The 16574-nt window shown below is 37.8% G+C and overlaps 1 protein-coding gene across 1 annotated transcript; it reads left to right on the top strand.

The window, feature by feature from the left end:
- Positions 1-12078: 12078 nt before the first annotated feature.
- ncmap (non-compact myelin associated protein) lies at positions 12079-13757 on the top strand. The gene is made up of 3 exons (XM_030787502.1): positions 12079-12169; positions 12790-12874; positions 13499-13757. The coding sequence occupies exons 1-3, from the start codon at positions 12079-12081 to the stop codon at positions 13755-13757; spliced, it is 435 nt and encodes a 144-aa protein (XP_030643362.1).
- Positions 13758-16574: the final 2817 nt, after the last annotated feature.

Raw genomic sequence — 16574 nt, 5'->3', positions numbered from 1 at the left:
CAGTTTTCAAAAGAAAAAGATATTAAAAACAGATGGACTATGAGTGAGGTGTTTGTGAAGTGTGATGAGCGTGGTCTGATGCGACCTTGGTTAAAGGGGATATCCACACAGACAATCATCACTGTCACATAGGACGCCTTGGGGAGGGGGGGGGGCACATAGGGGAGTGTTCAACCACTCCCCTCCTACAATAAGGGCACATTTCATACACAGAGCTAAGGGTATGTCATTGTACATCAATAGTAGGAACAATCATGCTTGAATCAGTAGTTGTAGAAGTAGACTTAATTACTTTCATTGATGAATGATCTCGTAAAAAAAATCACATTTTGCTGAAAAGAAAAAAAAAATAGGCAAAACTTTTTTGTTTCCTTTGGGGTTTTTTTTTATTATTATTATTACCGTTATGCTTTTTTTTTCATATCAGTTTACCTGCTGAGATTGCTAGCGTCGGAGTTCTAAACGACTCCTTCAAAAAATGTATAATGAATAATATTATACAAAAGGGAAAAACACTGAAAAGTCAAGTCGACTTTGCTAACAGTGTTGCCGTTGGCTTTGGTTAGGTTAATGTGATGTGTGTACGTATAAATGCACATCACACACATACACATATACATGTGTGTGTTTTTTAAGGAAGAAGGTTGAGATGTTTGTTTACTTAATTAGATGTGTATTCTTACTGTGTATTTGATACCACAAACATTTTTGCATGCTTACTAAAAGAGTCAGCAACTGACATGTTTTTTACTGAAGGACATGAGAACGGGAAGGACAGTTTTGTTGCGCACTTGTGGGCCACGTTTTTGTTTTGGGAAGAAGAAAAAAAAACGGTTGGCCCAGCAGAAATAAACACCCCGTTCGGACGCAGAGTGAAGTTTTGTACATTAAACACAAATTAAAAAAAAAAAAAAAAATGAGAGTAAAATTAAATGAAAACAGAAATATTAAAACCAAGGGACTGTTTGTAACTGGTCTCTTGAGGGAAGTTTGTTAAAGTAAAACAGAATATGTATACATATAAAATCAACACTTTGTCCCATTCATCTTCATTAAGCTTCAGTCCTTGGCCTGCGCCAGTATAAATGTGTGTTGTTTTCTGTTTTGCTGCTACCCTTTTTTGCACAGAAAATGCACTGGGGTTCCTCAGTTATCCTCTATACATCAGCAAAAGTAACTGTGTGTCTTTGCTTGCTGTAAATAGTCTTATTATATACAGTAGAGGGACAAGGCTGTATGTTTCATTATTTAGTGTCAGTTGTAAACTTGCTGGTTAAGAGGAATAAACATTCTACAGCCTCTTAAGATGTCTACCAAAGCCTTCATAATCCATTTTAACAAATAATAAATAATTACTTAGCAAAGTTATCAAAATAACCACTTTTGTATATAAACTCTGTTTGGAGTCTTAGCATGCCCCAAAGGTAGGCCTATGTTTTGGGTGTGTGAATAGGTTAAAACTGAACAGGTCCAGATCGATTCACAGATACGGAGGATGTAATGATGGAATAACACACAACCATCTGACTGTGATGTGCTTGGCTTTATTATCAACCTACACAAAGACGTTAAAGGTGACTTGGTAATGACGGATGCAGAAACCTTCATACACAGGAACCGTGAGCGCGGGAACCATTGTTTAAGCTTTGCACTTACAAACAGGGATATTCCAAACCTACTGCTGTTACTGTGATAAACCTGTATCGCTCAGCTGAAGAGTCTAGGCGCTTCGTTTCCGTGTGTCAGTAGGCTATACCGTCTCTGAGTCTCCGTTTAAAAGCCGGTCTCTTTTAGGAGGGGTCGTGCGGACGTCTAGCAGTGAGATCATTTTAGCTGAGCTGAAAAGGCATCTTTCTACTTGAGAGCACTTTATGAAACTGACGTTTGCCCAGTTTTGTTCCATTGATGCAGTCTTGTTAGCCGGCAAATAGGTTTTAGTTTTTGCTTTCCAGTTGGCATGCTTATGTCACATGAATAAGGCAGACTTCCTACGTGTTGAAGTGCTATTCGTAAGTTCTGTGTTGAGGCTGTCGGCTACATGTCAGCGGCATTGGTGGACAGAGTTAGTTGGTTGTTAGTTGGGGATTTGGAAGTGTATTTCGACTGTATAACCATGTCTGAAAAATGAAGCGATGAATAGGCCAGTACACGTTAGCCAACGTGATGAAACAGATTTGTAAGGCCTTTGAAAGCAGTAGGCCTGTTGCAGCAGTTGTTTGATCAGATTTGCCGGACTGCGTTGATCTGACAGTTTTGGTCTGTTATTGTCAATTCTCTTTTTAAAAGCGTGTATTTTATGTTACAGTAAAGACACTATACCCTTCATGCTTATGCCAAGCATTGCATCACTAAGCCAGCAGAATTGGTGAATTTAATTTTTTTTTTTCCACATTGCTTGTTCATGATGTGCAATGAACAAAATAAAATGCTGGTTTAAACTGGAATTGTGTTGGTGATAAATGAACTCAGTGTTTTGAAGGTCTTCAAATGGTCAGTTTGTCACTGTTGTAATGTTCCGTTGAAATATGAATATTGTGTCTTGTACAGTAGTTAGTTACCTAAAAAAAATTAAGTAGCAAACAAGCAATAATTTATCGTTATATATCTGTGTCTCCTATATGGTATGTATTCATTTGCAGAGTTGTCTTTCTGACTGTTAACTTGCTTGTGTTTATGTGTACGGTATGATTGTCGTTTATTTCAAGTAGAAATACATAAAAAGAGATTATTCCTAAAAAAAAAAAAAAAAGTGCTGTGTGTTATTTCACAATTTTCATTGAACGCTGAAACAACAGTGATGACACACGGGAAGGGAAATATTGTAATTTCACATTCCAGTTGATTTTCTTCAGTGGGCAACATTCCCTGTCTGTCTTCACATCTCGGCGCAACTCCGGACAACAGCCTCATCATGGAAACATGCGCAGAGAGACAATATCAACAACGTATGAAGCAACCTCTCAGAGGGAAACTTGAGCTCCAGGAAATTTTCTTTGAGCTTGCGCACGTACTCGTTTATTTGTTGCTGTCACCGGATTTCTGTGCGGCTATCGCGATGGCTTTGTTCTCAGAGAGGTCTTTCCATTCCTCGTCTGCGTAACCAAGACGTTTTTGTTAAACTGAAATGATGCGTGTAGTTCAGCCCGGACGAGTCATGTTAAAAAGATACGACAAATTTTCTGTTCCCTTCTCCGTTTGGCCGTTGTTGTTGGTTTTTCCTGTTTTTTTTCTTCTTTTTTTTAACACAAAGAAAAATGGCTTTGTTCTGTTGCAAAAATCAGCCCGAGTTCACTTGGTGTAGACAATGTCTTTTTACGTCCACGCATTGTTTTTAGGTCCATGGTCATGACATTCTAACAAACTATGTAGCCTATTTGGTCATGAAATAATTACTTTTACAGTTTAGAAACAGTTCCTTCATGCATTTCAGGCCATCATCTGAAAATTCCAACCTGCCAGTGACGTTGTTCTGCTCCTCAGGGCAGTGAACAAACTATCTGATTCAATAGTTTTTGCATTTTAATTTATATGATAGGTTATGTTAGCTCTTTACTGATAGTGTAATGTGCTAACCCACTATTCTGTCATTTTCCATAATTGTCCTTCAACACAGATGTAGGACAGTACACATCCGCACCTTATTAAGCATGTACATTGTGTGTGTGTGTGTGTGTGTGTGTGTGCGAGCAAGGACTAGTGGAAAATACTGTATTTGTTCTTATGAATGACTGAGTTGGTTATCGATAACCTGTTCCCTCTGCTTCAGCTCTATTAGATCATGTGCTATGTGTGTATTCATGCCCTCCTTCATCTCAGTTTTACAATCTGTTTACATCTATATGAAGGTGAGACTTATACAGGCTGAAGGAGCTCTCCAATAACCTCAGCAGATGATAGACAGAGAAAGAGAGAATGTGTGCGAGAATACTGAAACAATGTCAGAGTCTTCTCATGCTGACAGCTCTTCCTCGTGGACATGACTAACATGACTATACTCCCAGTTTGAACTGAATCATTGATTGTAGGTCCTGAAGCAAATGTGTGTGAAATAGAATGTTGCTCTGTCTGAAGCAGCACAGGTGGGACTCTACACAAAATAGAGGGCTTTGTGTTTCGTTGCCTGGACATGACATTGTGGATTTTCATTGGTGGATGTGATATATTCAACACTCATACAAGTAAATCCAGGATCTCAGCAGTAACTGGACAACAAGTGAGAAGTCTATGATGTTTGCACAATGGGTGAAATTTTGAAGATTTAAAAGTAGAGTTGACCTATAGGTCTGCAGAAGAGTAACACAGAAATAGAGAACTGATTGTCTGGTAAACACACTGCTCTTGAACGTTATGGGAAGCTTCAATACCAAGAAAATGCGCATTTGCACTGGTTTGCCTGAGGAAGTTTTCACCAATGGTGCTGAACAGTTATAACTTTAGATCATTTCCTACTGTAATAAAACTTACCCAAAGTATGGATATACAGATAATTATTCGCTGCATTCTTAACATGCTGCTAATTAATATATCATTCAGTTATTTAGAAGTGTAACTGATTAAGAATAACTAAATTCAAATCACCTGCCTTCTCCCACACCTCACCATTATAATTAGCTTTGGGGGAAAGGAAAACAGTCGTAATGTAATAAAGAGATGGAGACAGATGTAGGCAGTTGGGTCAACAGTTTAATCTGGTCCCGGATGTTTGAATGCATAAAGTTTGCACACTGTCACAGGGTTGCGTGTCTGAACCCAAGCACGTTTATGTTTTCGCACAATCGTCTGAGACTTAAGATTTGGATTAAGGCTTCTATGAAACATTGCAATGCCATGATCAACATAAACGTCACCGGTTTCATTTCAGGATTCCAGTGTAAATATTTTGCAATATTTATAAATGGAATGATGTGGTGAGAAGTTAAAAATGTCAGTTGCATGTATACAAGTAACAATCCATTTTCCTAAGCTTGAGATTCCAACTAGTGATTGATGAATCAGTTCATTAAATGTCATTAATCAAAACATTAACAATCATGTAAATCCTGGACCCTGAACTGTTTTTACAAGGTTAAAACAGACAAAAAAACAAAACAAAAAAAAACAGACTTGTACAAGCCTATCTCCTTTACTGCATTTGTGAAATGTGACCCAGATGCTCAGAAATGGCTTATGCAATGAGGTGCTGTGATAAACTTTTTCCAATGGCAAAAAGAACAGTGCAAACAGACGAGCATTAGTCCACCGCAGTCCCCTTGAGATCTGAACAAAACATCTGAGTTTTAATGAAGCTTAGTTACACTCTCTCACAATAGAGAAGAGGAGTTGGCTTTTGGACAACGAGCCAACACCTATACTCACAGGTAACTCGAGTCCTGCTCAGGTCTCTGCAGAGGAGGAACTTATTATGAAGAAAGTCGGTAATGGGGATCATGTTTGGGAGGAAAGAACTCCTCGAAAAGGAAGAAAAACAAGTTTCCAACCCACTGAGACTACTAAGCTTTAAAAAAGAGAAGTGCTTGTGTAGGTAATGAAATACAGGCCCTAGGAGGAAGTGGTTTTATTTAAAAAAAAAAAAAGAAAGAAAAAAAACCACATAGCACATAATGCACAGGTTGTGAAGTGTAGATGATGTTGAGAATTTTAAGGTTATTTGGTTTGTTAAAATTTAATCTGTAACTTTGTGCAGCACTTAGCTTTGGTCTTCCAAGTTGAGAAACCCTTTCTATACCTGAACCAAGCCTGTGCTTCTTTTATCAGATCACAAAGGCACTTGACATATCCTCTGTTTCTTTTTTTTTTCAGAGAGAAAGTACCCAACAAGTAAAGGAAGATAAATATAAAGTATTGATAATTATCAGACAATACCATTGTCATTTTGTTTTATAAAAAATGTGGTTTTCCTCAAAAAAGTTTCTTATTATTACTGGACAATCAATCTTAGACCTTCCTTCAGGTTTGCGCCTGAAACCATACGGAATGTCCTTGTTCGGTCGTTTAAATTAGACAGATAAGATACCACCTTCCAACCGCACATACACACATACAATTGGGATATTTGCATAGCAACAGTGGAACTGTCCTTCTTTAATGGTCTGTAATGATTTTCTCTCTCTCTCTCTCTCTGTCGTTAGGAGTCACTTAGCTCTTTTGACTGCAGTCGCTGTGTCCAACTCAGGTGAGATCGAAGCTTTTGGTTTGCCGACAACGGCACGCCTAAGGGGCAAGGCCAGACCAGAAAAACCAGCCACTTTTTCACCGCGCGCAGTACGCCACCACCTCGTTCTCTACGCCAGGAACAGAAACCAGCTTGTTGCCCTCTTTGTAGTTTTAAATCACACTAGCAGTAATTTATCGTCTTTTTTCCTCTCTCTGGACGTTATTTAAGAGTCCAACATAGTTTTGTTGGCTGTTTGTTAACTTGCTTGTGGACTATGCCCTCCTCTGAGGAGAGCGTGGGCACGAGGAGGAGCTGACACATAGGAGAAAATTTAGCGCCGCACCTGATGTGTGAATCACTGCTTAGACAGGTGGGTTACGAAAAGGAGAAAATAAGAACATTGCGTTTTCTTTTTCTCTCATTACACAGTTTCTCTTTCCTCCTTTACCTCAATAACTTTCGCGCGCGTCCCCTTTTCGTTTTGAGTTTTGCGAATAAATCCAGCCATCTGAACGGGTCGAAGGAGGTGGGGGGGCTTTCAGGCGACGTGGCTGCAGGTGAGTCCCTCTGCGGTGTTAAATTGCTCACATTCCTGTGCGCTGACATTTGGAATTTGCCTACTATTTGAGGTACCTTCTTTGAGGTACCTTCTTCTCATATTGTTGCGTGATTTACCTTCCAGGGGCCCTAAGTAACCATACAAACTGTTTACTGACGCAAGGTGTTTTATGTATTCAATTAATTTCGGTGTTCAAGTAAAACACGACAAAGCGAATTTGGTGGCAACGATTGCCCCATAAAAGTAATTAAAAGGTATTGCAACGTGATGGATTTTATGGACGTTAACTGAAAATAATACAAATGTTCTTTTAGAGATGCACCAATCTCCATTGGGTCAGGAAATGCAGTAGAATGATTCAGCTCCATTACTTTTAATGTCACAGTTGCATTGTCTGTTGTATAGCACTGAGACTCACATGCCGGTCACACAAACAGAGATGCTGTTAATGAAAATCAGAGATTAGATCCCCTTTATTTGGATTACAGATGAGTTTAAACTGTTTATAATAAACCCAGTTGTACTGAGGCCAGCCCAACTCTACAAAGCAGCGTCAGATCTATCTAAAAAGGGCTAATTAATTGACGTAACACTTTTTATTCTTATATTCCATCAGAGGAACTGAATGTTTTAATATCTGATAACTTTTGACTTTCATATATTTTAGCGGAATATAACAGAAGTTCCTCTGGGAACTTTCAGCGATGGCACCACTAACCAGGCATGGTATATGTTGGTCAATGATTAATTGCATTATTGTTGTTGAGAATTCGGTCTGGGTTAAGAGAAGTTCAGTGTCAAAGGCAACGGGCAACTTATATCATTGTGCTTTATAAATTGTGGTTGAGGTGAAGCGTGACTAAAGCACACTTTCAAATGTTGGGACAGGTGAGAAAGCTACACTTGTGAACTAATGAAAGCCCTGCACAGAGATTTTACAGTTTAAATATTGACTCTCAGTCTTTGCCTCGTAAATCTTTGTCGTCGTCTGTGCTTGATCGTGTGTGACAAAGGCTTAATTTTCAGAGGACTGAAACGGTTACTCTGCCAAATGAGTCAGACTCAATATCATATTGGTGAAAACCTGATGTCATTTTTTGCAGCTTTGAAGTGGAGAGAGGGTATAATGAACATACTGGTATGAATGTAAGCAGAAACAAATGAGATCTGCCAGTACACAAAAGTCTACATAACAAACGAGGATCTGTATGTGAATTGTGTATCTTAGTCTGATAAAAATGAAACAGCCTGAGCAATGGATTTGAAAATTTTGAAAATTGAAAATTTTATTCTAAGTGTTTTATCCTGTTTCAATGCTGGGAACACTTAATTCAACCAATACATATGTAAACAAGTAATATTGTTTGTGTGTAACTAGTATTATTCTAGGAGTGCCTGGCTTTTGCAGTATGGTTCAGATCCTTTTTGTTTGGAGCAAAGAAGGGTGTATTTACTTCTTCATATTAAACTATTACATATCAGTTCATTAGAAGTGATACAGGTGATTCATAAAAATATAAAAATACAATATAAGAGCTTATCAGAGACTGCCACCATTGTATGTGTACAAAATGATTAATGGTTAAGCCCTGAATGTGTGACGTAATGCTCCTATAAACAAAAATTGATTTATTAACCATTTTGGCAAGAGGTAATAATAAAAGGGACAATACAGGATCTACCAAATGGCAAAGAGAAGAGGATGATATGGTCTCACTGCATATATAGCACTTTTATGACTTAAACAACATAATATATAACTTATAATAACAACAGCTGTTATTATTTGCAGTTTATTTATTACTAGCAGTTGTAATTACTCTCTTTATACACCCTTCTGTCACCATGGTTGTAGAACCTTTGATAAGAAGCACGTGAAGACAACTAAATAAAATGGAAAATAAGAAAATGCAAATATAAACAAGCGAAAGGTTAATACACAACATATGTAAGAAAAATACACATAAAAACAAGTAAAACAGCACATATTTGGAATAGTTCATTATATTAAACATTTTTATGTCATTTTGTAAATGAACTATTCCAAACTAATCCAAAATTATGCCCAAAGCAAAAGTAGCTTGAAATCCCAGGATATAAGTGTCAGCCTTAGAATCGTTAGAAAACACTTTCTACACTAGCAGAGCATTCACGAACGACTCTGTTTTTCATGTATACTGTCAGAGGAGAAATGGATTTGTAGTTTGAAGCCTGGTCCACCTGTAATGCTACCATGGCCTATCTGTAAGTCTTGATAAGCTGTTCAGCAAAAGCATGTCAGGGTAAACTTCTCTCTAGAATTTGTTGAAATGTAAGTTCATTATAAGATCTTCTGTGAACTCCCAGAATCTTAGGTACGTCTTTGAAGACAGGTTTTCTGTTCATGCGTCTTTTTGGAATTTGTAATGTGAAAAACTGTCAATGTGGCGTAGGAAAAAAAAATTAAGCACCAAACTATGACTGTTTTCTGTTCGGGTCTTACACATTCAGAGATGATCTCTTTGAAGTTCAGTCTTAGATGGAAAAGCTTAAAAATTAATATCTGTTGATCAAAGTTTGAAAAGGGAATTTCACAGCTTGAGTGTAGAGCAGTGAACAGTTGATCTCTGCTTTGAGAGAAGTGCATTCCCATAATGTTCTTCATTAACACTGAAAGTAACTGTAAAAATGATAAACTACTGATAATTAAGTAATTGTCATCCTCACACTGGCTAAAAAACATTGGATGATCAGTTCTCATCACATATTAGTATTACCTTTTTCCTACCTTAAACTAATAAAGTGAAATGTACCAAAAATCTTTAAACTCATTCTGTTTCATATAACCCTAGTTTCCCTAGAATTATTTGAATAACTGTTTTACCGATTCCCTTACTGTGCCAAGTATGAAAAAATTTGGGGATTGACTTCAGCTATAGATTGCCCCTGTGGACATGCAGATGATGAATATGCAGGACAGTGGGCCGATAAGCACCTGCAGCATGTTCATCAGTGTGGACAGTAGTTTGGATTTATGGAAAACAGATTGTGGGCCCACACAGTTATAGCCCAACCTCCACAAGTTTCTGCCTGGCCTTTGCATTCTGGCTCATTAAAGAGGCCTCCGCTTTCAGTATGGAAAATGTAAGTGGTGTTATGAAATTGTAGGTTTTGCATGTTTTGTAGTTGTGGGACTATTTTGAATGTAATCAGCTGGTGGAGTAATCAGTTCTTGCCTCTGTGCAGAGGGGACAGAGAAAGAGGGTGGAGGAGTGCGTATATGAGAGAGATAGAGAGAGAGAGCGCAGGGGGAGAAAAAGAGAGAGTGAGAGAGATAAAAGGAGAGAAATAGAGCGAAAGAGAGTGTGTGTGAGAGAGAGAGAGAGAGAGAGAGAGAAGGACAGAAAGGAGAGAAGGAGTGAAATGAGAGAAGGAGAGAAAGGGAGAGAGCATAAGAGAAAGAGAGATACAGAGAGAGAGAGAGAGAGAGAGAGAGAGAAAGAGAGGGGGAGAGAGAGAGAGAAAGGACAGAAGGAGAGAAAGGACAGAAGGAGAGAAAGGGAGAGAGCATGAGAGAAAGAGAGATACAGAGATACACAGAGAGAGAGAGAGAGAGAGAGAGAGAGAATGAGTATGTGTGGAGGTTACATGGTCTTGTGTTGCTGAGCTTGAAGCAGAGTGGCTTCCCTTCCGTGTTCCAGGGTTTTCAGCTTTTTATAGCTGATGCAAATTTTGTTCTCTTTTGAAGCAGCAGCTCTGATTGCATTATAACACTCCCTCCCCAACCACAAACTCAGGTGCTGTCAGAGGAAGTGGCAGCTCATGAGAAATTTTATTGGAAAATAAATAGGGAAGTTTCTGCTTGTCGTGAAGAGATTAGAAGAGACAGAAAAAGGGAATTTTATTAAGCCCGCTTTTTCTCAGCAGCATTACTTTAGCATGTGAAAATCAGTTATTCATGGGCTCTCTCAAACCTAGCATGCAGTGACATGGGTTAAAGATGCTAGAAATATACAATATTTACACAAGAAGTGCATAACGTGTATTAAAAGGGGAAAGAATCAATTTTCTGTCTCTGTTCTGGGTCAATTCTGTTGTATTCAGAATTCAGGGCAGACAGAAATTGAAGATTTTGTCATGAAGCAAGATTAATGAAATGAACACTGCTGTAATTTGTTGTAGCTTGGATTTAGATTTTGTGTTATTTAACTGACAAGCACACAAAGAGCTGGTTTTCATACTATCATATACACACAATGGCTAGCTAACCCAGGGAGAAAGTAAAAGCTTAAACCTTAAGCCGTTTTTAAAACTGTTATTCACTGACATGAATATTATTGCAAATGCACATCAGATAAGTGAGAAATCATCTCCTTTTTGTTTTTTTGTTAACAAGAACTTCAAACTATTAACTATTCCGAACTACTTCAGAGAGACTACCATCCCCTGTAGACAGTAACAGGTAATAACAGGCATTCACAGATACAGGGGATAAACATTGCACAAACCTGCATACACACAGCCTGATTGTCCACTCAAACGACACACAGAGTGAAATGGATGCCCAAACCTTTGATAAGTAAATGGCGGACTCAGTAAGAAAATCAATTAATTATTCAAGTAAATACAGTGATATACTGATATACTGAGCTGGATGAGTTTAGAAAAACAGCATGCCTGACCAGTATTGAAAAAATTGATCACTTGAGATCAATTTCAAACCTCAGATTGAGACTACCTTTTTTATAGTACCACTTGTCTTTGTCAGTGACAGTGCATATTTAGAATTCTATTGGTTTTACTATTTTTTTGGGAAGGATTGTCACATTGTGTGAGTCACCAGGGACTATTGTAGTTGAATGGTGTCTGGTTGTTAAAAATAGCATCAACATAAATCCTCTATTAAGACTCCTTGTCTTGATCATACCCACAGCGGTTACTTGCGTACTTGAATTTCCAGATCAAAATAAGCTGGTATGTCAGCAACTTCCAAACATACAAATTTGAAACAGTCATAAAACAGTCTCTGAGCCTTAATCCATGCTAACTACGTAGTCATAAAATGAGCTAATGTATTATTGATTATAGTAATACCTGTTTGAGGTGTGGAATTGATGTTACAGAATTCATATGTAAATATAATTCAAGTCTAGCTCATATCAAGTATCTGTAAACAACAGAAAATGGAAAGTGTAATAAACGGGTTCCTCTGGTTCTTTAGTATCACATTTTTCTGTCGTTGAACATATGTTGGATACGAGTGGTACCATTACCTCAGCTTGCACTGATAACTCTCTGAATAATGCTGATGGTTTTACTGCGTGATAAACTGACACCACTTCCTAGTTTTAAAGGCTTTGTTCTTATTTTTAGGGTATAACTGAAAATGTCCACTGTACAGCCTGTGACAAACTTTACCATAGTGGTCCTGAATACCACAACCACAACCAAGTCAAGAGAACAAATTCTCACCCAGAGTAAGTCCTGTGTGTGTGTGTGTGTGTGTGTGTGTGTGTGTGTGTGTGTGTGCGCGCGTGTGTGTGTGTGTGTGAGAGTGTGTGCATGCATATCTGTCAGATTTTAGATTTGACTTTTAATGTTCTTTTTATATAACACTCATTTAATTCTGAATGAAGCATACTGTAGGCGTCTATCACTAAAATGGCTCAAATCTGTAATTATTTCACCATGTTACCTGCAGAAACCGTAAATTTATCCTTTGAGTAAAACTGAAATCTGAGTGAAAGTCTCAGTATTTATTAAATCTAAATTAAATGTATATAGAATAGTTTATTATCAAATATTCCTCAGTTACTTAATGTCAGCAGTTGCCCAGTCGTGAGAACAAGATATAATTCAAAAACTATGCTTCAAAATTGAATGACAAATGATCTCAGTAAAAAAGATAATTACATATTTACAGCGTTTGTCATTTTCTCACCTGTATCTGACAAGACCCCATCATTCAGTGCATTTTAGAATGTTAATAACATGACCGTACACTAGGAAAATTACAGGGAAAATGACATTTGTAATGACATGCTAGTAACAAATACACAGCTTGGTTACACAGACATATTGATGTGTTTTCTCCCAGGTTCTGGAGCTATGATTGCTATCATTGTCATCGGTATCATAATCATTCTTACTCTACTGCTCATTATTCTGAAGACATACAACAGGTCAGTTAACATTCCACATCCCACATAATCCCCAGTCACTCACACACTCATTGTTCCTTCTGCCACGTTGTTATGAAGCTTTAACTTTCCTGAGACAATAGAATATTACTTAGGCTTCTGCCACTTTGACATGAGGAACAAAAAATAATATGTATACGAGACTGTTCATAATTAAAGCTATGTGTCTGTGTATATATATACACATATATATACACATATATACATACACACTATATATATAAATATATACACACACACACACACAGATTGACAGATTTTCTCAGTATTGGGGGAGTCACCCCCCCCCCCCCCCCCCAAAGAATGCGTGGTAAGGCCCATGTGCCTTCCAGTATGCATACTGAACCACACACATACATACATACATACTCAAGTGCACATATACATACACAAGCACACGTATGTATGTGTGTGTATGCCTGTATGTATGTATATACATGACAGTATGCATGTATGTGCAAGTGCTTAACAGTATATACAGTATGTATGTGCAAGTGAAGTATTCAATTTTGGCCTTAATGGCTTCTCACACACACACACATGCACACACACATACACACACACGTACGTACACACAATAAAGTAAATGTATTGTGCCCATTACAGGAGGACTCATGCGTCCAGAATGCTTGGTAACAGCACCAAACCTCGGAAGAAGATGTCTTCCTCCACAACCAACACAAATGTACCCTTGAGCAATATCGCTGCAAGCTCCGTCTCTGGAAGTGTCACGCACTTTTCAGCGTCGTCAGAAAACGGCTTCCATCTACCCCGTGTGAACCTAAACAGCCTGGAGCAGCAGAGTACAACCAGTGGCTCCACCGTGGTCACCATACATGACACTCCATCAGTAGAGAACACATAGCCAATCGCTCTATGTCACCAGGGGCCACGCGAAACAGACTTTGTTGAGCAAAGGGGAAAAGAAGCACACCACTGTGAACAAAGTGAAACGCCGCCACGTTGACGTTCCCCGCTTTCACGGTCCGCGCGAGCCGACGCGCTGATTAACGCCGCGACAGCAAGTCCATGCACAGGGATTCTGTGGCAACCAAACGAGCTGTGTATATTTCTTGTGCTTACAGAGTCTCTGGATAGTCATAGGAGTGGTGGGGGACACTGGGTTTCGGCACTGAGCTCTGAAAGACCGTACAGACAGTTATCTTTTGATAGGATCTCATGGGTCACCTTCTATTTATATCTTAATTGTAACACTAAAGAATGATTGAATGATACTGTCCAATACAGCCCCATTACATTTGATATAAACCTTCAGAAAGCGGAGAGCTGTCGTCTTTGACTATGCACCTGTAGCTGACGTTTATGAAGATGGTTCCACCATTTGTGGATATTCCTGAATTTTGCACTTTTCAAAGATTCATATCCTGTGATATTTGTAAACATAATATTCAAAGATAATATTAAAATCAATTAATTTCTTAAAAGTTTGCTCTTTTTTTTAAAGTTCTCTCATTCATTATGAATCAACTTCAATCACAGCCTGGTTTCAAACAAACCACACCAACAAATTTTAATCATTGGGATAATATAGCCAGAGAAAAAACATTGGTTAATTTTGCAGAAATCATTTGAGACTGAACCTACAAACATGTTTTTCTTTTATTTCTGATAGCATAGCAAAAGCATTTCATTCAGCATGTTTGTCTTTCGCGCTACTCACACACTCACATACAAATCTCCTTACTGAACCAAACCACAAAATGCACCACAAAACTCAACATTTTATTTAAGTTTATTTGCAATTTGAGAGAGAAAAAACACACACACACACACAAAAATATCTGATGTAACCAAAAATACAGCAGCGCTCATTGATATAAAATTTCTATCATGGGAACACTAGAAGCTTTTACAACCAAATGAGAAACAAAATACTCTGAAATCCAACCTGCCAGTTCCCTTTTCCAAAATCTGAACTTCGTTCATGTCTGAAAATGACACTTGTCTGCCAAAAACCTGTTGGCTTCATCACATATTCACTGAGTACAGTTGAAAACCTGAAGCATTGTTTCCAAAAAGTCTCAACATGCAAAAAAATAAGAATGTTGAGTGAAACTCTAGGGTCAAGAGGTGAGAAGAGAAAATCTGGTTCTTTAATTTTGAATGCTCTCTCTTAAATCTGTGAGCCTGCACCTCAACCTGACATTCATTTTCAGCTTTTTCATCTCATACCCAGTACAAAAAAACGTGTGCAAACTTCGCATCAGCAACATAGAGCTGGCCTCTGTGTTTTACTTGGCAAGTCAAAGGGAAGCAATAATGATGACTGGGTTTTTTTTTTTTTTTTATCTTTTGGGGTAAAATGTTGGTGTTTCAAAGGAAATGTTTGATTCTAAACAATATGAAACTGAACTCTTAGCCAGTTACTTTCATGTAATTGATCAAATATGTAGCTTACACATTTTTTCTTACTACAAAATGTATTTAGTTAAACAGTAGAAGATTTTGATTGCATCATTTATTTCATTATCCATATCATGATATTGTGGTCTAAAATGAAAACAAAACAGAGAAAAAAAAATTGCAGAGGAACCAATCATAAAATGGTTCTCCTCTCCAATTCCTCTTTAGAAACAAAATAAACAGGGTATGAATGTGACTTTTGTATTAGGGCAAATACAGTAGCCTGACTTCATAATTTACCTGAAATTAAAATAAAAATTCCCCATCACAAAAATTAAAAAGCTAAGAATTAGCTTTCCCTAAAAAGCACTTAGTGGGACCTTGAGACAGGAAGAGAGAGAGAAAGAAAAGGAAAAACATAGTGAAAAAAAAATTCAGAGGCTAATGTTTTTTTTTTTATCACTCATTGGTCTTTCGTGGGCATTTCAAGCCTGCTTGTTAGAGTTAGCCCACAGAGAGAAAACAGAACTGGTTTTAACAAACGCATCATGTTATTTAACATCATCTTTAAGAACTGGGGAAAATAAACAGGAATGACTCAACAAAAAAAATAAAATAAAAATTAAAGCATATTTCAGGACAGCACTTACAAGTAGTAAAGAAAGCACATTTAAGGGAACCTGTATTTCATCTAGTAATGAACAGAGAACACTGTGTGTCTCAATGTAAAGCAGAGATTTGAAACCCCTAGACGAGCCTGAGATTAATTTTACATGGCCTTTTCAACTTAACACAATAAATAAATAAATCTGGGAGACCTCTGGGAGGAAATCTAGGGGCTTATTAAGCAGAAGGAAGAAAAGGGCTGAGCTCATTTTAATGGTGAAGTGCTATCATTGGAAATGGACTAACTCCCATCACAGCCATGTCAAACCTGACATGGGACAAAACAGGACACAGTACATTTTCTGTGATTTTCAGTTTGAGGGCTGCTATTTGTGTATTGATTCATTCATGTCTCATTTTCAAGTGTGCCCTTCACAAAGTTAAAGCCACAGGAAAAAGAGCTACACAAGCAACATTTTTTTTTTTTAAATTGACAATGAATTGACAGGTTTAATATTGTTCATTACATGATAACATGAATATTATAAAGTTGTAATCTACTGTTACAGAATGAGTTAGTGATGAGAAGACGTTTCTGCCAAGTTTGGTTTGCTGTACATGCAGTAACACTGGCCACTGAAACCTTAGGAAGAATGCAAAAGACACTGTCTGGCAGCCGGTAGCTAAAGTAAGTCCAAAAAACAAAACTTTT

The sequence above is a fragment of the Chanos chanos genome, chromosome 10, assembly GCF_902362185.1.
Source record: "Chanos chanos chromosome 10, fChaCha1.1, whole genome shotgun sequence".
Classification (NCBI taxonomy): domain Eukaryota; kingdom Metazoa; phylum Chordata; class Actinopteri; order Gonorynchiformes; family Chanidae; genus Chanos; species Chanos chanos.
The sequence above is the reverse complement of the archived record's forward strand: the minus strand, read 5'-3'. Positions and strand labels throughout refer to the sequence as shown.

What these genes read in the sequence shown, in the direction of transcription:
- ncmap (XM_030787502.1), top strand. Translation starts at nt 12,079, where the DNA reads ATGTCCACTGTACAGCCTGTGACAAACTTTACCATAGTGGTCCTGAAT. An exon ending in AGAACAAATTCTCACCCAGA is followed by an intron (nt 12,170 to 12,789) that starts GTAAGTCCTGTG and finishes GTTTTCTCCCAG; the next exon opens with GTTCTGGAGCTATGATTGCT. An exon ending in ATTCTGAAGACATACAACAG is followed by an intron (nt 12,875 to 13,498) that starts GTCAGTTAACAT and finishes TGCCCATTACAG; the next exon opens with GAGGACTCATGCGTCCAGAA.